Raw genomic sequence first — 25,784 nt, forward strand, 5'->3', positions numbered from 1 at the left:
GGTATCCATAGCATCAGCTCCATTTGAGCTGATTAATGACGAGACATGAGAGAGCAGTTAGCTGTTAGCTCCTTTTCATCACTCTAAACTCAGATTTTCTGTAAAGTAATCTCTCTCCCCGCCCTAACCCGATGTATAATGTCGGTCTCTGGTCAGGTAGCAGAGCTCTACCTCAAAGGATAAGATTGAGCGCATTCCATTTTCCAAGGAGAGGGAAATACCAATGTCCAAAAGAGATTTAAAGTTTCAGCAACAGCAGTAGAGAAATAGAATTTAAAAAAACCTTAGCTGGAAACTCTCTCATGACCTGATGAAGATCCAACTCTGATCTAAATTTAGCATTTTTGTGCATCTGATTAAATCACCAGTTACGGACATTTTTCTTTCTTTAACCCTGTCAAACTACCAAACCAGATATAATGGCTCTGCCCATATTAGCCTGGGATTGTTAATGGACCTGGTTCCTTTGGCCACTTTGACCTTGGCCCAGTCCCCTGGCCTAGATACGCATGTGATTTTGGGCTTACTGTTCACAGCATCAGTCCCTCTCTAGAGCATATCTGGAACAAGGCAGGGCAGGGCAGGGCAGGACCACATCTGGAGCTGAGCAGGCTTGTTACTGTAGGACTCCAATGTGGATTGGTTTACTTTAGCACACTGCAATGATTTATTAGACCAGGAAACTCGAAAGTCGGTGAGCGGGACGCAAGCAGATATACACTTGACACTTAGGCATGCCCATGTTCGCACACTTACCAATTAATGCATTCATCTATTCATGCCAATGACACTCCAGATGCGGTTATGAACACAGACACAAACAGTACCAGTCAAAAGTTTGGACACACCTGCTCATTCAAGGATTTTGCTTTATTGGTACTATTTTCTACATTGTAGAATAATAGTGAAGAGATCAAAACTATTAAATAATACATATGGAATCATGTAGGAATCAAAAAAGTGTTAAACAAATCAAAATATATTTTATATTTGAGATTATTCAAAGTAGCCACTCTTTGCCTTGATGACAGCTTTGCACACTCTTGGCATTCTCTCAACCAGCTTCACCTGGAATGCTTTTCCAACTCTCTTGAAGGAGTTCCCACATATGCTTAGCATTTGTTGGCTGCTTTTCCTCCACTCTGTGGTCCAACTCATCACAAACCATCTCAATTGGGTTGAGGTTGGGTGATTGTGGAGGCCAGGTCATCTGATGGAGCACTCCATCAGTCTCCTTCTTGGTAAAATAGCCATTACAGAACCTGGAGGTTTGGTGGGTCATTGTTTTGTTGAGAAATAAATGATAGTCCCCCTAAGCGCAGACCAGATGGGATGGCATATCGCTGCAGAATTCTGTTGTAGCCATGCTGGTTAATTGTGCCTTGAATTTTAAATAGATCACAGACAGTGTCACCAGCAAAGCACCATCACACCTCCTCCTCCATGCTTCATGGTGGGAACCACACATGCAGAGATAATCCGTTCACCTACTCTGCATCTCAGAAAGACACGGCGGTTGGAACCAAAAATCTCAAATTTGGACTCATCAGACCAAAGGACAGGTTTCTACTGTTCTAATGTCCATTGCTCGTGTTTCTTGGCCCAAGTCTCTTCTTCTTATTGGTATCCTTTAGTAGTGGTTTCTTTGCAGCAATCCAACCATGAAGGCCTGATTCACGCAGTCTCCTCTGAACAGTTGATGTTGAGATGTGTCTGTTCACTCTGTGAAGCATTTATTTGGGCTGCAATTTCTGAGGTTCTGGTAACCAATGAATTTATCCTCTTCAGCAGACTATTCTACTGTGTAGAAAATAGTAAAATTAAGAAAAACCCTTGAATGAGTAGGTATGTGCAAACTTTTGACTCGTACGGTACGTACACACACACCCAAATACACGTAAGCAAACTTGCAGGCATCCACGCATGTACAGCAGAATGATTGTTTTTGTGATCTTGCCATAAAATATCACTTGATACAGAATGCCCACTGGGCACAGTCAATTCAACGTCTATTCAATTTCATTGAAATGACGCGGAAACAATGTTGATTCAACCCGTGTGAACCATTGGGTGGCCTCTCCTAAATGCACACCTGTTGCCCTAACTCAATTATAATATTCGGTTACTCCGTTTTACTCAGTGAAACGACTCAATGATCATGGGTAGAGGACTGTCTCTGAGACTAGGTTTAACATGTCTAGAACTCTTCATGCGATTAGGCTACCTACACTAATAGACACAGATTCAGATGACTGTTGTGAGTGAGATAAGAGATCAAAGTGGGCCTGTGTCTGGTGACTGGTACGTAGTAGCTCTTCAGAGTCTGTATATACAGCCCACATTTGTAGTAATTTAATTGGGAGGTTGTCTGTAAGAGGTCAGGACCACCAAGTGCTTCTCTTTCCAATGATCTCATCTACATTCCTCCACTTTGAGCTCCCTTGGCTTTGTCTGTCACATAACTATCAAATATACTTTATTACCACCAGTAATCGATTTAAGTTTGAAATAACATTGACCATACAAAAAAAAAAAACATAGCACGTAGGACTGTATTCATTCAAACTGTTATCTTGATGTTTGCCACAAGTGTCCATCCTTTAGTTTTAGAAGACACAAGTTAAGATATCCATTGCGTTCTTTTTATTTTCAGATGCAGATCCTGGACAAGTTCCCAGTGGAGGGAGGGCAGAAGGACCCCAAAAAGAGAATAATTCCCTTCTTACCAGGTGAGCATGTTGACAAAAACTGGTTTAATCAATGTTGTTTCCACATCATTTCAACCCAAAAAATGTATGTGATGACATTTAATCAATGTGAAAAACGGATTTGATTTGCAAAAAGTCATCAACGTAGTGGTCTTTTTTTCTTTCAACTTTTAACCTAAATCCAATGATGTGGTGTTTTTGTTGTTGATTTCACATTCAATCCACGTTAGTAGGAAACTGAAACAAATGTAAATCAAAACTAGATGTTGAACAGCAGCATTTTAGAGGTGGTGGTTTGACACCACATTGAAACAAAATGCAATGAAATGCAAGAACACACAGAAAGGACCTGCTTCTCTATCATTTGGTCTGTTCTAACATAGCACATTTCTAGTTTTAGTCCACTGTTCCAACTGGCTGAATAAGGCTGTGGTGTGCTTGTAGCATGGCAGTAGGAGGCTAATTTGATAACCTCAGCATGCCCCAGAGTAGTGAAGAGTGCCATTGTCAGAGAGCTGCACAGCACTCAAACGTCTGGATAGTATTGTTTACACCACCCTGTAAAACCTACCCAGGGAGTGGGCTCTATGCACTTCCTCACTCTAAAATAAACGGTCGTCTTACTGTTATCATGACAGACAGAGAGACAGAAAGACAGACACACTCACACATATTTTACATTTGTCTTTTTCATGAAATCTTGTCTCGAGTAGCACATACTATTTAGAATAGGCCTACTACATAATATGTCAGACCGTTTCTTAAAAAGTCCACTGCCGAATGCCTGGGTCTGGGCTAGTGTTATGCCACCTGGTGGTACATTTAGAAACAGCACATTCAATGACAACTCAAAGTTCTATATCTCTTTTACAGGTAAACTCTTATTTCGGCGAAGTCAAGTCAGAGACGTGGCTGTGAAAAGGTTGAAGCATCTTAATGACTACTGCAGAGTAAGAAACAAGTATCTTGTTTTTCTCTTTGCTGTAAATGATGTACTGCTTGCTGCTTTAAAGGCCAACTGCTCTTTAACTCTTCCCACCTGTGAACACACATACGAGACACCCATGTCAAACCACACCCTGAAACCAACCCACGTTTGAATTCAGTCATGGCCGCTAGCATTTCTCAATGAACCAAATCTTGAATTGAGGCCTAATCAGGAAGTGCAGTCACCCTTCAATGAATGGCAAGAAGTCTTTTTATTATTTATAGCCTACTAAGTAGCCACATCTCACACAGTCCAGTCATTTCTTTAATAAATTGTTTAGTTTGAATGTCTTTTGAGCATGTTTTCTCCACCAGCAGTATTCACTGGAAAGTCTAGCTCTATCTGCTCTTACAGTATGTCATTTCCTTATACAGTGGGTTTATATAGAAAACCGGAGAAATAGACGTAAGAGATCATCTATAGGTGCACACAGTTCAAACACAGGATGCGTAGAACGGGATGATTCAGCATGTGAGATGGTCACCTGACCTCATTTGTTTCAGGCTTTCTGGGATCTGGGACACTTGTTTAAAGTTCTAACATGTAATTATCAGACTTACACCAAATATAAAGACTGTATGTCCCTAATTCAGTATCATATGCATCATATTCATTGTGTATGCAAATGGTTTATTTCGAAAGTACTTTTCAAAGCAGACACAGTTGTAGTCCTGTCAGAAAGGGTTCTGGTACTATCATCCTCCATCTGTTTTCCTCTGTCTTATCCCTGCTCCAGGCTCTGATCCCTTTTCCTTCCCCTTCTCGTCTTCCATACCTCCCCTTCATCCTCTGAGCCGCTGAGTAACAGGGCCTTACTGTAAACCAGGGTTCCCCAACTGGTGGTTCGCGGGCCGAATTTGGCCCGTGGATGATTTTTATTTTCCTCCAGGTTTTGTTAGCAAAATAAATAACTAAATATGTATGTTTTTTAAGAAATATATTTGTTGGACATAAAAGACTAAACCACCAGAAAAAGTATTCCCATGCATCATAGAGAGATATACACGCATGTGATCATATTCAAATTTAAGCAAGGTTTGAAATTATTATATTTTAGTCAAATATTATATCTGTTTGGGCTTCTTGCGGTGAATTTGCAGTCTACAAATAATTTGTAATTATGTTTCGGTCCCCTGACCATCCTCTCAAGAAATAATGGTCCCTTGGTTGATGTTCCTAGTTGATGATCTGGTGATCTCACACACACACACTTTCCTTTTGTGATATAGTGGAAGGATTCCACATATGGAGTCAGTCAGTTGATTAAATTCAGGGTACATGTGACCACATTAGCTGATAGTTATCTTGATGATGTGTTATGAAGTCTTGTCATTGTGAATAATCATTATACTATTTCACAATTATAATATTTTCCATCACTCTCCTTCTCACACTCCTTCCCTCTCTCCTTCTAGGCTGTGATGAGGCTCCCTAACCAGATCTCCCAGAGTGAGGAGGTGCTGAGTTTCTTTGAAACCAAGGCTGAGGACATCAACCCTCCTAAAGAGTGAGTATCATTTACCTGGCGATCTTTCCCTACAGTAGTCACTGAATAATAACACATGGCTATCTCACATATTGTCAGGTTTTAAAGGGCATCTATTTCTCAATTTCTTGCTTTTTACCAGGTTCTTCATGTTGTACTTTTCAGTTGTACTTTAAGGTATCAAACACTGCCCCCAAGTACAACAATAAACATGTTTAATTTAGGTTAATATGATAATACAAAGCATATGTTTTATTTGCTCATATGTGTGTGTGTGCATGTGTCAGAGCACTGGCAGCTGGTGCAGACGTCTCTCACACACACTGACATGTATTGATCTTCAAGTGACCTCATGTCACATAGATGATGGATGGTCAACCAGGCTCTGGGCTTTTATTAATGATGATACATGGGAGGTGACATCTGATCCCAGCGCAGTGCTTATTGTTCAATGGTATTATGGTGGTTAAGTTCAGGTCAGACATGGCATTACTATAATTCATTTATCATCCTCAGATTTATACCAATAGGGTTTGGTATTTGATGTCAAGGGACATTTGATAAGTGGAAACTTACATCTGCATTTAGTAATTTCTTTCTCTGTAGATTTGGCCATGTGTTGTAGGTTATTGTCCTGCTGAAATGTGAATTCCTCTCCCAGTGTCAAGTGTAAAGCATACTGAAGGCGGTTTTTGTCCAGGATTTTGCCTGTGCTTAGCTCCATCCCATTCCTTTTTATCATTAAAACATCCTACTCTTTGCCTATGTCAAGCATACCATGATGCAGCCACCACCATGCTTGAAAATAAGCAGACAACCACTAGGCACAGATGTCAATTCAATGTTTATTCCACATTGGTTCAACATCATTTCATTGATTCAACCAGTGTGTGCCCAGTGGGCAGTTAAACATTGATGTGTTGTGTTGGATTTTCCCCAAAAGTATATTCCTTTGGTGTGCTTTTAAGCAGTATTACGTTAGTGCCTTGTTGCATACAGGATTCATGTTTTGGAATATTTGATTCTGTATATTTGTATTCTTCTTTTCATTATGTCATTTAGCTAGGTCATTATTCTGGAGTCACTTCAATGTTGATCCATCCTCAGTTTTATCCCTTTACAGCCATTCAATTCTGATGCTGTTTTAAAATCACCTTCCTTCCTGTCCTACAGCTCAGTTCAGAAGGACGACTGTATCTTTGTTGTGTCTGGGTGTTTTACGATAACATCCACAGCATGATTATTAACTTGACCATGCTTAAAGAAATATTAAATGTCTGATTTGCGAGAGGTACCAGGATTCTTGACTGAATGTAGTTGCTGAATTGTCCAATATAATTGTCCCAATAGAATTTCCATTTGAATCCTTTAGCCACAATGGAGAGTGGTGAAATGTTCGTCTTGAAGCATATAAATCCAATGTCCAGTGTTTGATTCAATTAGAAAAATAGTAGTTCTTCTGTATACAAAAATGAATTTTGATCATTAAACTAAAGAAACAAACAGCATGGTTAACATGGTCAAAAGACTTAATTGGAATTGAAAAACTGGATTGTTTGGAAAGATGCATAACCAAGGAACAAAGGACTCACTCGGCCTCAAGACTACAGCCTAGAAAAGACACACTTTGGTATGTAAAAGTAGTCTAACAAGTGCACACGCTTTTTGATGGATTAATGGTTACATTTAAGTGTATGTCTACATTCATCATGCATACAAAGTAATGGAAGGTTTTCTATTGGAGTGACTTATTTGGACAATGGATTGAATGCATAGAATCCGATTTCCAATCTCCGCTGCCTAATTCTTTGAATTGTGCGTATGAATTATATAGTGGCACTGTTAAAAGGAGAGCAGCGCACCAGAGCGCTTATTGATCCATGTTCATGGTTGCATATTGAAATATAGGTATTATTCTGATAGCCTATTGAGGGAAGATGGTGGAAGAGAATTATACCTGTGCACATGGTGCTAGTGGAGGTGCCTTTATCAGAAAAGGACATGGAAGGAGAAAGTTTCCCAAATGCGCAAATCCAGAAGGGGCAAAACTGACTATCCTACCGATCCTTGACTTTGGCAATGTCATTTACAAAATAGCCTTCAACACTACTCAGCAAACTGGATGCAGTCTATCACAGTGCCATCCGTTTTGTCACCAAAGCCCCATATACTACCCACCACTGTGACCTGTATGCTCTCGTTGGCTGGACCTCTCTTCATATTCGTCGCCAAACCCACTGGCTCCAGTTCATCTATAAGTCTTTGCTAGGTAAAGCCCCGCCTTATCTCAGCTCACTGGTCACCATAGCAGCACCCACCCATAGTACACGCTCTAGCAGGTATATTTCACTGGTCACCCCCAAAGCCAATTCCTCCTTTGGCTGCCAATGACCTTTTCTTCCAGTTCTCTTCTGCCAATGACTGGAACAAATTGCAAAAATCACTGAAGCTGGAGACTCATATCTCCCTCACTAACTTTAAGCATCAGCTGTCAGAGCAGCTCACAGATCACTGCACCTGTACATAACCCATCTGTAAATAACCCTTCCAACTACCTCATCCCCATATTTTTATTTGTATTTTTTATTTTTTAAATACTCCTTTGCACCCCAGTATCTCTACTTGCACATTCATTTTCTGCACATCTACCACTCCAGTGTTTAATTGTTAAATTGTAATTACTTCGCCACTACAGCCTATTTATTGCCTTACCTCCCTAATCTTACCTCATTTGCACACGCTGTATATATATATTTTTCCTATTGTTTTATTGACTATACGTTTGTTTATTCCATGTGTTGTTGTTTGTGTCGCACTGCTTTGCTTTATCTTGGCCAGGTCGCAGTTGTAAATGAGAACTTGTTCTCAACTGGCCTACCTGGTTAAATAAAGGTGAAATAAAAAATATATACACATTTTTTTTAAAGACAGAATGAAGTTACTGCTATGTTAGTCAAACAGCAACATCATTCCTTTCTGCCATCCAGAGACGTAGAATGTATTTTAATCATACTTTGTAACGCAACAAAATGTGAACAAATCCAAAGGGTGCCCACTGTATTTGTTGTAGTCATATGCTAATTTCTAAGACTGAAAGCATCTGGACTGTTGCAATTGCCTTCCCTCCACTGCCCTCTTTTGGTTTAGTAACCTTAATGCACCACTCAAGCAGTATACAGTAACCAGAAATACAGGTGCTTTACTACCACAAGAGGGAGCCACCTAATATGTTTCTGAACAAGGGTTTTACAGAAACAGTACATCGAGTGACGCACAGAACATACAATAAGTTAGATGTTTGAGTAAATGTAGGCCAAAAAGCAGATATGCTGACTTCTGACATTGAGCTAACAAACTCATCTAACCATAGTACTATACTGAAGAAAAGTATAAACGCAACATGTAAAGTGTTCGTCCCATGTTTCATGAGCTGAAATAAAAGCTCTTCCATACACACAAAAAGCTTATTTCTCTCATATTTTGCGCACAAATTTGTTTACATCCTTCGCCAAGATAATCCATCCACCTGACAGGTGTGGCATATCAAGATGCCGATTAAACAGCATGATCATTACACAGGTGCACCTTGTGCTGGGGACAATAAAGGGCCACTAAAATGTGTGGTTTTGTCACACAACACAATGCCACAGATGTCTCAAGTTGAGGGAGTGTGCCACTGGCATGCTGACTATAGGAATATCCACCATTTCTCTACCATAAGCCGCCTCAAATGTTGTTTTAGCGAATTTGGCAGTACATCCAACCAGCCTGACAATCGCAGACCACGTGTAACCACGCCAGCACAGGACCTTCACATCTGGCTTCTTCACCTGCGGGATCATCTGAGACCAGCCACCCGGACAGCTGATGAAACTGAGGAGTATTTCTGTCTGTAATAAAGCCCTTTTGTGGGGACAAACTCATTCTGATTGGCTGGGCCTGGCTCCCCAGTGAGTAGGCCTGTCTCCCAAGTGGGTGGTTCTATGCCCTCCCAGGCCCACCATGGCTGCGCCCCTGCCCAGTCATGGGAAATTGATAGACTAGGGCCTAATGAATTTATTCCATTTACATTACATTTACATTTAAGTCATTTGAATTGGTGCATTCACCTTATGACATCCAGTGGAACAACCACTTTACAATAGTGCATCTAAATATTTTAAGGGGGGGGGTGAGAAGGATTACTTTATCCTATCCTAGGTATTCCTTAAAGAGGTGGGGTTTCAGGTGTCTTCCGGAAGGTGGTGATTGACTCCGCTGTCCTGGCGTCGTGGAGGGAGTTTGTTCCACCATTGGGGAGCCAGAGCAGCGAACAGTTTTGACTGAGCTGAGGAGAGAACTGTACTTCCTCAGTGGTAGGGAGGCGAGAGCAGGCCAGAGGTGGATGAACGCAGTGCCCTTATAGGGCCTGATGAGTGCCCTTATTTGGGTTTTGTGGTTCTATGCCCTCCCAGGCCCACTGTAAATTGGCTGGGCCTGGCCCAGTCTGGTTATGGGAAATTCTATTTCACTAAAACAGTTGAAATTGCGCCCCTCATGTTGAATTTTTGTTTTATTCCAATTGACTGATTTCAGCCCTGTTCTGTGAGCTCGCATTGGTGATAGCAAGCCACGGAGCGGGAGGGAGGACCGAGCCGGCCTGGAAGATAGGGGACATAGAGAGTCAAAGGATGCAGAAAGGGAGGGAGAGGAGGGTTGAGGAGGCAGAATCAGGAGATAGGTTGGAGAAGGTTTGAGCAGAGGGAAGAGATGATAGGATGGAAGAGGAGAGTAGGATTGGGACTGATTTCAGTAGTGTATTTACCTTCACTGACATGTTGAGTGTTTATGTTCAGTGTAACTCCATTCAGTAACTCCATTGTCTAGGGCAGGGTTCCCCAATAGGTGACCCGCGGGTGATTTATTTGACCCCCACAAGATTTCTGAGCAAAAATAAATAAATAAAATTAATTGTTGGACATAAAATATTGTAAAATCACCAGGAAATCAGCTCAAATTGATTTCAATGTAGGAAATCTGTTCCCAAATATTCCCACGGATAATTAAATATGCTTTTCTGATCGTACCCTAATGTAATCAAAGTTTAAAATGATTCCGTTTATGTCAAATACTATATATTTTTGCGATTCTTGCGGTCAATTTGAGGAGTACAAATGATATATAACTACCTTCCGACCATTCGCTCAAGGAAAAATAGGCCCACAGCTGAATGTAACTGGGGACCCCTTGTCTAGGGGCTTTTGCCTAATTGGAAATGAAGGTGTCATTGACTCTATACCTCATTGACTCTGTAATGTATGCTTGTCTTCACTTATCATCCCCCCTCCCTCAACCGCACACACTGCATGATTCTGTGGGTAGGTCAACTCTCCATTGATTATAATGACTTCTTGTCCAATTACTTTTGACCTCGAACCAGGGGTTACTCATGCAGGGGGCAGACTATGGTTACGGACAGCAGTATTTGTTTACCATATACCTCGAGTGGACTCAGTCTCTGGGCTGAAACCCAACTGGCTGAAAACTGTGTGCAAAAGACTAATATCTCACACATTCCATGTCTAATGGGCCCACCAACAAAGACTGAGCTGCAGTCAGATACAAACAGCTGGTTATTCTCAGCTCAGGATGGGCCCATACTGATTCAGATTTAATTATACGTTTAAAACCCCCACCCATACAGTGAATGTTTGTGTGTGTGAGGGTGTGCATGAGGGAGAGCGTGGTGAGAGACGATTGTTTCGAGTTTGTATATGTGTGTGTGTGTGTGTGTGTGTGTGTGTGTGTGTGTGTGTGTGTGTGTGTGTGTGTGTGTGTGTGTGTGTGTGTGTGTGTGTGTGTGTGTGTGTGTGTGTGTGTGTGTGTGTGTGTGTGTGTGTGTGTGTGTGTGTGTGTGTGTGTGTGTGTGTGTGTGTACTGTATGTCTATGCCCTTTCCAGTCAGCAAAAGGTTCACTTCACTGCAGAAAGCACTAGCACACTGTCTTAACATGTTAATAGTGTTTGGACATATTTCTCCCCTCAACTTCCCCACATCTATTCGATTTTACTGTTGGTAGGAGTGTGTTGAGCCAGAGAGTGTGCGCACATTCCTCTCCTGGGAAGTGTATTATTCCAGCTCTGAGGTACGGGTTACTTGCAAGCCTGGCCGATCCAGCATCCCCCGGTCCCCCCACCCCAACTTTCTACCCCCAAAGCTCCCCAGCCCCTCTACCCCACCCTCAGACCTCCATAGTAATGCGTTTCATATGCCACTACGGCCCAGAACCATAAACAGCTAGCTCCAGAGGCCAGCAGCCCAACCGTCCAACAGAACTGCTCTATTCTCCTGAGTGGCCCTCAGGAAAGAATTGGCTGAAGTGGTGTAGTGATTCTTGATGTGTACAGTATGTTAGGGAGAGGGGTTGCGTTTAAGATAGGTGTACAACTGGAACTTATACTGTAGCTGCATACTGTAACCTTAACTACATCAACTACCTCAACACACAAATTATGAATCAACTATAAATTAGCTACTTATTAGTACTTGGCTTGTTCCATATCAGTAAAATGTGTCCTCTTTAGGTCACTAAGTCAGGATAAACTTTAATAAAGTGGTTCCAAAAAGCTATTGTTCATTTGTGATACAGTACAAGTTGTCTTGCTTAGAATGTTTGTGGGTCGTTGTTTTTTTGCAACACAAACATACTATGTCAGCTGGGAATCAAAACGAGCTGGATATACGATTATTTCATCTCTCACCCTTGATAATCTAAAGTTATAAAATGTTTACAGTAGGAGTGTTATAGTTGTTATTCAGTAGTGTACAGGCATCTCATCTGGATCTAATGTTTAGAATATGCATGCATGTATGTAGATTGCATGTAACAGTTAGTGGCAATTTGTATCTTTTTGGGCAACCTGACCAAATTCACATAGAAATGTGAGTTATAGATTTAGGTAGCTCTGTTGTTCTATGTCTGCTATTTCTATGATTCCTGTTCTTAAGTTTTGTTTTTGTGTCTTTTACTTTCGGTTTTGTACACCAGCTTCAAAACTGCTGAAACAACACATTTTTGGGTTATGGAAAATACACTATATTTCACAGAGGTTTTGATGGTACAATGATTATCTACACTATAATAGCTTATTTTGTAACAGACTGAAATTAGGCAAACTATTCGAGTTTTAGCAACCAGGAAATGGCCGAGCAATTTCTGCATAGTGCAACTTTAAATGGAAGTGTCTTTTCAACTGATTGTGTTGTTATTTAAAAAATTACGTAAGATTTAATGAGTGCCAAGGTAACTATTTACATGTCTCTTAAGGCACCATATAAAATATGACTCTGCCTAGTTGTGTGTTTCAGAAAATTACTCTGAATATTCAGGATTCCTGAGTGGCGCAGCGGTCTAATGCTAGAGGTGTCACTACAGACCCTGGTTCGATTCCAGGCTGTATCACAACCAGCTGTGTTTGGGAGTCTCAGGGAGATGCACAATTGGTCCAGTGTTGTTAGGGTTTGGACGGGGTATGCTGTCATTGTAAATAAGAATTTATTATTAATTGACTTGCCTAGTTAAATGATAAATACAAAATATTCCGAGGTACCCCAGCAGGTACATTTGGTTGTGGGAATGTACGTTTTTGGTTTCCCATTGGTTCTGAGAACAAGGCCATAAGTTTCCTGACTGGTAAAACTGAAGTTTTTTTAAACGTTCTGAGAACGGTAGTGAACATTTTGCCTGTTCTGGGAACGTACATTTTTAGATTGCAGGCAGGTTCTGAGAATGTCTTACTACTTACTAGCTTAGTTTAACTGTTTTGAAATCCAAGCACAGATATGACACATGGAAATTCATTTGCTTAGGCATTAATCATGCAAACACATTTCTTTTTTCTTGTGGCACAGCGTCAGTTAAATTTGAGCCTATTATTTTCTGTTCTTTATCTATGAAATTAGTCCACTACCAGGATGGAGCTAGCATACCATGTTTTTTTTACTGTCCATTTTAGTCTATTCAAACACCCTATTTCAAAGGAAACGAGCACTCATTAAGATCAGGCTTGTCCATTTCATTGCAGTGTTCTCTCTCACTGACACACGCACAACGCACACACAATCACATACCCAACATTCACCAATAAACATACTCAAATCAAAAACCACTCACTTTCTCTCACTCTTTCTTACACATAATGTACACACAGCAATCTCCCTCTATCTATTTCCCTCATTCTCCCTCTCTCTCTCTCTGGCTTGCTCTGTGAGGGGTGCCTGTCTGTGTGTGTGCATTCTTAAATCAGGGTTAGGCTGGTAGCTGGTAGGGTACAGAGTCCTGTGTGGGACAGCATGCTCCCGCTTTGCCCTGGCTCCCTGTCACACACTTACCATGACTCTTTGGTGTTGCTTCTTTTTCAGGGACTATGGGGGATCCACCAAACACAAATCAGGTAAGACAAATCATCTCCCAGCTAGCACATAATGTTCTGAGAACCATCCCATCTAGCACATACTGTTCTGAGAACCATATGTTTCTTAGAGCTTGGTGAGAGCATGTTTGTGCTATGGCTATTTTGCATGCAACCTTCCCACAAAGTTCTTGTGAATGGTTCAGGACAGCCAGCACATAACGTTCTGAGAACCGTATGTTTCTTAGGTGGGAATTTCAGTACTTCAGTATAGCATTTTCTGCAGGTTTCCTCTTGGATTTAAAGTCATGTTCTCAGAACACGATGAAAAATTTCCTCAAAACCACAAGAAACCATTAGTAACGTTCAAAGATCATTCTAAGAATGTTATTTAAAAACAGATCAACAAAACTCTCTATATCCTCTATCTCAGGGGTTCCTAAACTTTTTTTGGCCCACAACCCCATTTTTGATATTGATATACAAATTAAGACTCCAACATGTAAAAACAATTATGGAATCAACGGCGGATGTTTTCTTTTTTAAAATTGGGGCTATGAATGTCTATTACAAATCATTCTGACAAGGACTTTGAAAGTATATCAATCTGAAGGAAGTATGGTTTGAAGTGAAATGCATCAAACTTATTGGTAAATTCAGAAAATCATCAGGCAATAATTTTGTATGATCTTCTGTGTAGAAAATAACTATTTCTTGTCCACACTGTTCTAATGAGTCCTGCGTGGCTTGTGGGAATTTTAGAGGAAAACATATTGTACGTGTTCCTAAGAATCTTATCTGTCATTGATGGAGTCGTAATATTTTGCAGCTCAAATGGTTCCAAGGATAGAGCCACATTTGAAGTAAGAAAACAGAAACCACTGTTTATTGTAACCAAATTTAGCAGCTACCGAAGGTTATTGAAGTAACCCCGGTTCTATGAACCAAGCACATTTTTTTCAAAGATTCTCTAACACCATTTTCAAATTATTCGTTTGAGAAACTCTGCTCCATCTTGTTAAGTGTGTTCTGGTATGTTGGCCACACCCACTAATTGGCCTCACCTGATCTTAATGAGTGCTTGTTCCTTTGAAAGGGGGTCTTTTTGAATATTCTAAAATTAAAAGCTTTGTAAAGAGCCTTGAAAAAGTGTTCATCTCCCTTGGACATACACAAAATAGTTTAAATTGGTGAAGTGAAATGGAAAAAATAAGTTGTTTCAAAAAATTCTTAAAAATAAAAAACAGAAAAGTGGTGCGTGAATATGTATTCACCCCCTTTCCTATGAAGCCCCTAAACAAGATCTGGTGCAACCAATTACCTTCAGAAGTCATATAATCTGTTAATTAAAGTCCACTTGTGTGCAATCTAAGTGTCACATGATCTGACACATGATCTCAGTATGTATACACCTGTTCTGAAAGGCCCCAGAGTCTGCAACATCACTAAACAAGGGGCAACACCAAGCAAGCGGCAGCATGAAGACCAAGGAGCTCTCTAAACAGGTCAGGTACAAAGTTGTGGAGAAGTACAGATCAGGGTTGGGTTATAAAAGAATATCCAAAACTTTGAACATCCCACGGAGCACCATTAAATCCATTATTAAAAAATTGAAAGAATATGGCACCACAACAAACCTGCCAAGAGAGGGCCGCCCACCAAAACCCACGGACCAGGCAAAGAGGGCATTAATTAGAGAGGCAACCAGGAGACCAAAGATAACCCTGAAGGAGCTGCAAAGCTCCACAGTGAAGATTGGACTATCTGTCCAGAGGACCACTTTAAACCGTACACTCCACAGAGTTGGGCTTTACGGAAGAGTGTACAGAAAAGCCATAGCTTAAATAAAAAAATAAGCACACACGTTTTGTGTTTGCCAAAAGGCACGTGGAAGACTCCCCAAACATATGGCAGAAGGTACTCTGGTCAGATGAGACAAAATTGAGCTTTTTGGCCATCAAGGAAATTATATTTCTGGCACAAACCCAACACCTCATTGGCAGGGACTGGGAAACTGGTCAGGATTAAAGGAATGATGGATGGCGCTAAATAAAGAGAAATTATTGAGAGGAAACCTGTTTCAGTCTTCAAGAGATTTAAGACTGGGACGGAGATTCACCTTCCAGCAGGACAATGACCCCCATACTGCTAAAACAACACTCAAATGGTTTAAGGGGAAACATTTAAATGTCTTGGAATATCCTAGTCAAAGCCCAGACCTCAATGCAATTGAGAATCTTGGTATAACTTAAAGATTACTGTTCACCAGCAGAACCCTTCCAACGTGGAGCTGGAGCAGTTTTGCCTTGAAGAATGCACAAAAATTCCAGTGGCTAGATGTGTAAAGCTTATAGAGACATACCCTAAGAAACTTGCAGCTGTAATTTCTGCAAAAGTTGGCTCTACAAATGATTGACTTTGGGGGTGATGAATAGTTATGCACCATTAAGTTCATTTTTTGTATTATTTTTTTGTTTGTTTCACAATAAAACACATTTTGCATCTTCAAAGTGGTAGGCATGTTGTATAAATCAAATGATACAAACCCCCCCAAAAATCTATTTCAATTCCAGGTTGTAAGGCAACAAATAGGAAAAATGCCAAGGGGGGTGAATACTTTCACAAGCCACTGTATGAGTTTAAAAACAACATGATATGCCAGCTCCACTCTGTGGCGCAGTGGACTACTTCCATGGATTGAGAACAGAAGATCATATGTTTGAATGTCACTGATGCTGTGCCACAATTAAAAAGACATCTGTTTACATGACTTATGCCTATCTGTGCTTGGAGTTAAAAACAGTTAACCTAGATTAGCAGAGTTATTTAAAGTGTTACTGAAACATGTTCTCAGTACATTATTTAATTACCTTCAAATAACCTAGCATTTATATTTTCAGAACATAAAACCTCCCAGGCAGGGCCAGACTAGCGCTTTTGGGGCCCGTGGCACTTGACTTAATTGTGGGAGGGGGGGATTCAGATGACTTACTGCATTTTAACACGTTTTGCCATGGTGAGAAAAAGTTGCAGTTTTGTAATGCTATTACACAACTTTTGTCATGAAGAAAGTTTTTGTTGTTGCAGTTTTAAAGGTAATTTCCTGGAATTCTACACATTTTACTGTCATCTGCTATCTCAGGGCCCCCTGACCAAATTAGGAAACTTGTGGCTTCGTTTACCAGAACCAATGGGACACCAAAAATGTACGTTCCCACAATTTCCAAGGAACCAAATGTGCTAGCTGGGCTAATTTCTCTCTATATTGAACAGCATTAAATATAGAGGTGCATATTTTCTGCTCCGGTCTGTTACATTGCAAGGTGTCCTGTTTGTAATATTTGTTTTCAGTGGTAGTATGTTCTATTTCGATTAAGTTATTACAGTATTGTATTACTTTGGTTAGTTATCAAGTTAGCTGCAACAGGTCTTGTAGCCTATGTGATGATGTATGTAAGTCCATTATTGAAATTAGACTGGTAGGTGCGTGTGTCTGTGTCTCGTATCCCTGTTGGCATGCATGTGTGTAGGCATATTCTGTATGTCTTTGAACCAAATAGGCAGACAGTAGTAAAGCATTTCTTGGGAGTCCATAGCCTTTCCACCGACAGCTGACCAAAGCTGTATAATGTCATAAGTGTATAACAAGACCAACTCAGCTCACGATAACATATCAAGTCTCTGCTTAAGACACACAGCCAAATCATACATGGCTCATTGTGATGAAAGGGTTAAGCAAACAGCATTGGGTGGAATGGAGCACCTGTTTGTACAGCTATGCTGTGTATTGGCTGTGCCTGGGTAGGGTGCTGGCTGTTGAGGCAGTGAGTGGGCTCAGTGCATGGGGATATGGGCGTGGGTGTGGTTATACAGAGGATCCAGAGGGGCTGGGGAAGCAGCTGTGCATCTGCGGTATGACCGTGTGTCTGTTAGCAGCTGTAGTATGACCGTGTGTGTGTGTGTGTGTGTGTGTGTGTGTGTGTGTGTGTGTGTGTGTGTGTGTGTGTGTGTGTGTGTGTGTGTGTGTGTGTGTGTGTGTGTGTGTGTGTGTGTGTGTGTGTGTGTGTGTGTGTGTGTGTGTGTGTGTGTGTGTGTGTGTGTGTGTGTGTGTGTGTGTACTTGAGTCTTCAGAATTCTAGACTCTTCTACCAGGTGACAAAATGGGAGGTTAAATGATTCAGTGATTCATGAAGCTGCCATGGATTTGACACAAACATTCTGTGAAAATGTACTTTACACATACATTAGACCTAGAGTATTATGCATAAAATAGTACAGCTGAATTTCTCATTACTGATAACCTAATTTTCTGATAGGAAAACACACTTGAAGTTGCCACGAAATGAAACGAGACTCTAACCCAATTTCATTCTATACTCTATGGTATTGTGCCTTTACGTATCAGTGAATTCCATTGACATGATGAAATGGAAAGCTTGCCTTATTTCAGGTGTGTGTCTCTGTCGTCACCTACATTCAGACCATGCTACGTATTGCAGTTCTTCCAGGAATCGGAGGCTGGAATTATAGGTTATTCACAGTTGTAAACGTTGCTGTTCCGATACATTTTAAATGGTTACAGTAGAAGAACAATGATGAATTAATGAATGGGTCCCATATTATTGTCCCTTGTAAACAACATTTTCCATCTTTTAGATTAAGATTGATAGCCTTGGAGGAAAAGTCTCATCTCTCAAGATGCTAATAGTTTGTCAACCAAGTCTAGTCAAAGCTTCTCCATCTTAGTCTTAATAGACAGCTCAGTGACCATATCTCCTTTTGAAATCTGCCTCCGGCACACCAAGACACAGGGTTAACTGCTGAGATATTGGTATTACTTTATTAAACCAGGACAGCGGAGCGAGTGTGCGAGTCTGTGGTGAATCTGTGCTGGAGCTGCAGTTTATATAATTACATGATGTTGGTCTCCCCTAAGAGTTTACTGAAACTGTGCCCCAACAGCAAAATGTTGTCCCAGGCCTTCAAACTGCTGCCGGTTAATGCATGGTTTAGCCAGACTGGCTACCAATGTTTACCTGGCATGCACATGCTGCAGAAATCACAGGTTATCTTATACTCTGACGTAGACAATCAGTCATTCATAGCATCGTCATTATTCTCTCGCTCTCTCCCTCCCTCTTTCTCTCTCTGTTTTTTTTCTCTCTCTCAGTGGCTTGTCATCCCCTCACCCACCCGCCAGATATCTTGAATGTCTTTCTTCAATATCAGTTTATCCAGGGTTCGATAGTTTCAAGTTATGTTATTTAATTATGAACTGGTGAATTTTCTCAGCAGCGGTAAACCACTGGGTACCTGATTATGACCCAAAAAATGTACTCTGTTGATTATGATGTTAAGATAAAGAATAGATGTCACTAAAAACCACTGTTTAGTTACGAATATATTACTTGCCCAATGATTTGCTCCTTCATGTGGTTTCAGTAAGGTTTTGGATTGTACCTCAGTAATTGTTCTCCAACTGTGACCTCCCCTACAATCAGATAAAATGCAAATGTATTTGTCACATGCGACGAATACAACAGGTGTCGACCTTGACGTGAAATGGTCACTTACAAACCCTTAACCAACAATGGTGCATTTTTTTTTTTAAGTATGAAAAATTTGCTCAACTAAAGAAAAAATAGTAACACAATAAAATAACAACAATGAGCCTATATACAAGGAGTACCGGTGCCGAGTCAATGTGCAAGGGTACAGGTAAGTCAAGAGCCCTATTTTGAGTCCACTTCATTCTTTAGATCTGTGGCTCTATATGGGTCAAAACAGGATATACCTTACAGGTTGTTCATGTATATCTGAACTGTTTACATTGTCTAGCTCTGTCTATTATTGTCCTCTACACTAACTCTATATAGAGCAGCATACAGTACAGTGGCTGACTAAGCACGTGAGGTTTGGTCAACACCTCATGGTCACAGCACAACTAGACTTGAAACTAGCAGGTATTGTAGTTCTATTGTTAGAATACAATGTTACTCAGAAGTAAGACCTGAATGTGTTCGCTAGCTCTATTGTGTCCCAACAGGAAAATTATTTGAAAGTGAACACACTGTTTGGAAACTGTTTTGAAATAACTATGATAAAGAACAGTTCAGGCTGAAACACTATTTACTAAAATAAAACTTACACTTGTCCAACTCAGCACAAGTTAATAAAGTTAGCTGTTTGTCTGTGAGCAGCTTTACTGTGTTACTTGGGATAACAGGACTGAGTGGAGAGAGATAGAGAGAGTATGAGAGGCAGAGCGGGAGTCAGAGAGAGTGAGTAAGGGAAAGAGAGTCGGAGTCAGAGAGAGAGAGACGGGAGAGAGAAGGAGAGTGAGGGAGCGAGACACAGAAAGAGAGAGAGTGGAAAAGAGTGTCGGAGCGCTTGGAGGCACTGTGCATGTGAAAAGCAGATGGAGAGGAGGTTTACGTGGCAAATGGAAACCATTTCAGTGTTTCGCATGGACCGGAGGAGTGTGTGCACAGCCGTGCTGGCTTTATTGAAGCTGTGGGGCTCAGGGGCATATAGAGAATGGAATTGTGTGTGTGTGTGGGATCGGGTCTGTGTGTGGAGGGTCAAGGGGCGCACAGGGGTAAATGGCTAGCTAGTTGTGAGATTTTAGTCTGAATGTAGATTCATGTGTGCTTCTCTCCCACTTAAACAACTGTGGACTGTTTCAACAGTCACACTACCCTTGCTTGATAAACAGCCATTGAATACTGAGCTCTTTGACTAATCCTGCTTCCCAGATACTGGGCTTTTATTCACATGTTTCAAAGGCAATAGCACCTGAAGGATTTAATTAACTCAGTCTTACTTGAGTGTAACTACAATCTTATAATAGCATTTTCTAGGGTTAGACAATGCGAGAGATACATTTGCACCATTCTTACATTTTTTTTATAAAGATATTGTATGGATATTTGGCTAACTAACTCTGAAATACATACAGCAGTAGCAGAACTGCATTATAAACTGACTAGTCTCTTCAACCACAAAGTCAGTGTGTGCACTGACAGATTCAGTTACTTTTTGCAGAAGTAGATGACTCCATCGGGAGTTCTACTCAGGGGTCAGCGTAAAGCCAAGCCTCCCAGTTTCTGACAGTGACAATTTGTCACATTGGCCTCCGACATGGAACCAACCCCTCCTAACCCCGCAGCAGGCAGCTAGCTGGAACACACAAAAAAAAGCAATGGAGTCTTCGTCTCATAATAACCAGTGTGTGCCAGAAAATATGAAAGGAAACCAACAGACACTAAATAAGGAAAAGGGACTGGCTGATGAGTTTCAATGCTAAACAGCTGTTGAGTGTCAACTCAGCTAACAATTCTAGGGAGAGAACATTTTTGCACTGTTACATGTAATGTTCCCCTAATGTTTGAGTGTCCAATTTTTTTGTTAGAATGTTCTCTTAACTATCTAAGTTAGAAAATACCTTCTGAGAACCTTTTTAGCAAGTTTTGGTGTTTCAATCAAATCAAATCAAATGTATTTATATAGCCCTTCGTACATCAGCTGATGTCTCAAAGTGCTGTACAGAAACCCAGCCTAAAACCCCAAACAGCAAGCAATGCAGGTGTAGAAGCACGGTGGCTAGGAAAAACTCCCTAGAAAGGCCAAAACCTAGGAACAAACCTAGAGAGGAACCAGGCTATGTGGGGTGGCCAGTCCTCTTCTGGCTGTGCCGGGTGGAGATTATAACAGAACATGGCCAAGATGTTCAAATGTTCATAAATGACCAGCATGGTCGTATAATAATAAGGCAGAACAGTTGAAACTGGAGCAGCAGCACGGTCAGGTGGACTGGGGACAGCAAGGAGTCATCATGTCAGGTAGTCCTGGGGCATGGTCCTAGGGCTCAGGTCCTCCGAGAGAGAGAAAGAAAGAGAAAAGGAGAGAATTAGAGAACGCACACTTAGATTCACACAGGACACCGAATAGGACAGAAGAAGTAATCCAGATATAACAAACTGACCCTAGCCCCCCGACACATAAACTACTGCAGCATAAATACTGGAGGCTGAGACAGGAGGGGTCAGGAGACACTGTGGCCCCATCCGAGGACACCCCCGGACAGGGCCAAACAGGAAGGATATAACCCCACCCACTTTGCAAAAGCACAGCCCCCACACCACTAGAGGGATAACTTCAACCACCAACTTACCATCCTGAGACAAGGCTGAGTATAGCCCACAAAGATCTCCGCCATGGCACAACCCAAGGGGGGGGCGCCAACCCAGACAGGATGACTACATCAGTGAATCAACCCACTCAGGTGACGCACCCCTACCAGGGTAAGCATGAGAGAGCCAGTAACTCAGCCCCTGTAATAGGGTTAGAGGCAGAGAATCCCAGTGGAAAGAGGGGAACCGGCCAGGCAGAGACAGCAAGGGCGGTTCGTTTCTCCAGAGCCGTTCCATTCACCTTCACACTCCTGGGCCAGACTACACTCAATCATATGACCCACTGAAGAGATGAGTCTTCAGTAAAGACTTAAAGGTTGAGACCGAGTTTGCGTCTCTGACATGGGTAGGCAGACCGTTCCATAAAAATGGAGCTCTATAGGAGAAAGCCCTGCCTCCAGCTGTTTGCTTAGAAATTCTAGGGACAATTAGGAGGCCTGCGTCTTGTGACCGTAGCGTACATGTAGGTATGTACGGCAGGACCAAATCAGAGAGATAGGTAGGAGCAAGCCCATGTAATGCTTTGTAGGTTAGCAGTAAAACCTTGAAATCAGCCCTTGCTTTGACAGGAAGCCAGTGTAGAGAGGCTAGCACTGGAGTAATATGATCCAATTTTTTGGTTCTAGTCAGGATTCTAGCAGCCGTATTTAGCACCAACTGAAGTTTATTTAGTGCTTTATCCGGGTAGCCGGAAAGTAGAGCATTGCAGTAGTCTAACCTAGAAGTGACAAAAGCATGGATTAATTTTTCTGCATCATTTTTGGACAGAAAGTTTCTTATTTTTGCAATGTTACGTAGATGGGAAAAAGCTGTCCTTGAAATGGTCTTGATATGTTCTTCAAAAGAGAGATCAGGGTCCAGAGTAACGCCGAGGTCCTTCACAGTTTTATTTGAGACGACTGTACAACCATTAAGATTAATTGTCAGATTCAACAGAAGATCTCTTTGTTTCTTGGGACCTAGAACAAGCATCTCTGTGTTGTCCGAGTTTAAAAGTAGAACGTTTGCAGCCATCCACTTCCTTATGTCTGAAACACATGCTTCTAGCAATGGCAATTTTGAGGCTTCACCATGTTTCATTGAAATGTACAGCTGTGTGTCATCCGCATAGCAGTGAAAGTTAACATTATGTAACATCCCCATTATGTAACATCCCCAAGAGGTAAAATATATATTGAAAACAATAGTGGTCCTAAAACGGAACCTTGAGGAACACCAACATTTACAGTTGATTTGTCAGAGGACAAACCATTCACAGAGACAAACTGATATCTTTCCGACAGATAAGATCTAAACCAGGCCAGAACTTGTCCTTGTAGACCAATGTGGTTTTCCAATCTCTCCAAAAGAATGTGGTGATCGATGGTATCAAAAGCAGCACTAAGGTCTAGGAGCATGAGGACAGATGCAGAGCCTCGGTCCGATGCCATAAAAATGTAATTTACCACCTTCACAAGTGCCGTCTCAGTGCTATGATGGGGTCTAAAACCAGACTGAAGCATTTCGTATACATTGTTTGTCTTCAGGAAGGCAGTAAGTTGCTGCGCAACAGCCTTTTCAAAATTTTTGAGAGGAATGGAAGATTCGATATAGGCAGATAGTTTTTTATATTTTCTGGGTCAAGGTTTAGCTTTTTCAAGAGGCTTTATTACTGCCACTTTTAGTGAGTTTGGTACACATCCGGTGGATAGAGAGCCGTTTATTATGTTCAACATAGGAGGGCCAAGCACAGGGGAAGCAGCTCTTTCAGTAGTTTAGTTGGAATAGGGTCCAGTATGCAGCTTGAAGGTTTAGAGGCCATGATTATTTTCATCATTGTGTCAAGAGATATAGTACTAAAACAAGCGTCAAGAGATATAGTACTAAAACAAGCGTCAAGCGTCTCTCTTGATCCTAGGTCCTGGGAGAGTTGTGCAGAGCTTTGAAGGAATACGCAGATTTAAAGAGGAGTCCGTAATTTGCTTTCTAATAATCATAATCTTTTCCTCAAAGAAGTTCATGAATGTATCACTGCTAAAGTGAAAGTCATCCTCTCTTGGGGACTGCTGTTTTTTAGTTAGCTTTGCGACAGTATCAAAAAGGAATTTTGGATTGTTCTTATTTTCCTCAATTAAGTTAGAAAAATAGGATGATCGAGCAGCAGTAAGGGCTCTTCGGTACTGCACGGTACTGTCTTTCCAAGCTAGTCGGAAGACTTCCAGTTTGGTGTGGCGCCATTTCCGTTCCAATTTTCTGGAAGCTTGCTTCAGAGCTCGGGTATTTTCTGTGTACCAGGGAGCTAGTTTCTTATGAGAAATGTTTTTAGTTTTTAGGGGTGCAACTGCATCTAGGGTATTGCGCAAGGTTAAATTGAGTTCCTCAGTTAGGTGGTTAACTGATTTTTGTCCTCTGGCGTCCTTGGGTAGACAGAGGGAATCTGGAAGGACATCAAGGAATCTTTGTGTTGTCTGTGAATTTATAGCACGACTTTTGATGTTCCTTGGTTGCGGTCTGAGCAGATTATTTTTTGCAATTGCAAACATAATATAATAGTGGTCAGATAGTCCAGGATTATGAGGAAAAACATTAAGATCCACAACATTTATTCCATGGGACAAAACTAGGTCCAGCGTATGACTGTGACAGTGAGTGGGTCCAGAGACATGTTGGACAAAACCCACTGAGTCGATGATGGCTCCGAAAGCCTTTTGGAGTGGTTCTGTGGACTTTTCCATGTGAATATTAAGTCACCAAAGATTAGAATATTATCTGCTATGACTACAAGGTCCGATAGGAATTCAGGGAACTCAGTGAGGAACGCTGTATATGGCCCAGGAGGCCTGTAAACAGTAGCTATAAAAAGTGATTGAGTAGGCTGCATAGATTTCATGACTAGAAGCTCAAAAGACGAAAACTTCATTTTTTTTTTGTAAATTGAAATTTGCTATCGTAAATGTTAGCAACACCCCCGCCTTTGCGGGATGCACGGGGGATATGGTCACTAGTGTAGCCAGGAGGTGAGGCCTCATTTAACACAGTAAATTCATCAGGCTTGAGCCATGTTTCAGTCAGGCCAATCACATAAAGATTATGATCAGTGATTAGTTCATTGACTATAATTGCCTTTGAAGTAAGGGATCTAACATTAAGTAGCCCTATTTTGAGATGTGAGGTATCATGATCTCTTTCAATAATGACAGGAATGTAGGTGGTCTTTATCCTCGTGAGATTGCTAAGGCGAATACCACCATGTTTAGTTTTGCCCAACCTAGGTCGAGGCACAGACACGGTCTCAATGGTGATAGCTGAGCTGACTACACTGACTGTGCTAGTGGCAGACGCCACTATGCTGGCAGGCTGGCTAACAGCCTGCTGCCTGGCCTGCACCCTATTTCATTGTGGAGCTAGAGGAGTTAGAGCCCTGTCTATGTTGGTAGATAAGATGAGAGCACCCCTCCAGCTAGGATGGAGTCCGTCACTCCTCAGCAGGTCAGGCTTGGTCCTGTTTGTGGGTGAGTCCCAGAAAGAGGGCCAATTATCTAAAAATTCTATCTTTTGGGAGGGGCAGAAAACAGTTTTCAACCAGCGATTGAGTTGTGAGACTCTGCTGTAGAGCTCATCACTCCCCCTAACTGGGAGGGGGCCAGAGACAATTACTCGATGCCGACACATCTTTCTAGCTGATTTACACGCAGAAGCTATGTTGGTGATCTCTGACTGTTTCATCCTAACATTGTTGGTGCCGACGTGGATAACAATATCTCTATACTCTCTACACTCGCCAGTTTTAGCTTTAGCCAGCACCATTTTCAGATTAGCCTTAACGTTGGTAGCCCTGCCCCCTGGTAAACAGTGTATGATCGCTGGATGATTCGTTTTAAGTCTAATACTGCGGGTAATGGAGTCGCCAATGACTAGAGTTTTCAATTTGTCAGAGCTAATGGTGGGAAGCTTCGGCATCTCAGACCCCGTAACGAGAGGAGTAGAGACAAGAGAAGACTCGGCCTCTGACTCCGACTCGCTGCTTAATGGGGAAAACCG

The 25,784-nt window shown here is 41.5% G+C and overlaps 1 protein-coding gene across 1 annotated transcript in view; it reads left to right on the top strand.

The window, feature by feature from the left end:
• LOC124038258 (SH3 and PX domain-containing protein 2A-like) overlaps positions 1-25,784 on the top strand; it is a 97,949-nt gene that overhangs the window by 13,563 nt on the left and 58,602 nt on the right. The window contains exons 3-6 of the mRNA XM_046353891.1: positions 2,654-2,729; positions 3,582-3,658; positions 5,112-5,203; positions 13,583-13,614. Of these exons, the coding sequence (XP_046209847.1) occupies positions 2,654-2,729; positions 3,582-3,658; positions 5,112-5,203; positions 13,583-13,614 (277 nt within the window). The remainder of the gene's footprint in view (positions 1-2,653; positions 2,730-3,581; positions 3,659-5,111; positions 5,204-13,582; positions 13,615-25,784) is intronic.

The sequence above is a fragment of the Oncorhynchus gorbuscha genome, linkage group LG06, assembly GCF_021184085.1.
Source record: "Oncorhynchus gorbuscha isolate QuinsamMale2020 ecotype Even-year linkage group LG06, OgorEven_v1.0, whole genome shotgun sequence".
NCBI lineage: Eukaryota > Metazoa > Chordata > Actinopteri > Salmoniformes > Salmonidae > Oncorhynchus > Oncorhynchus gorbuscha.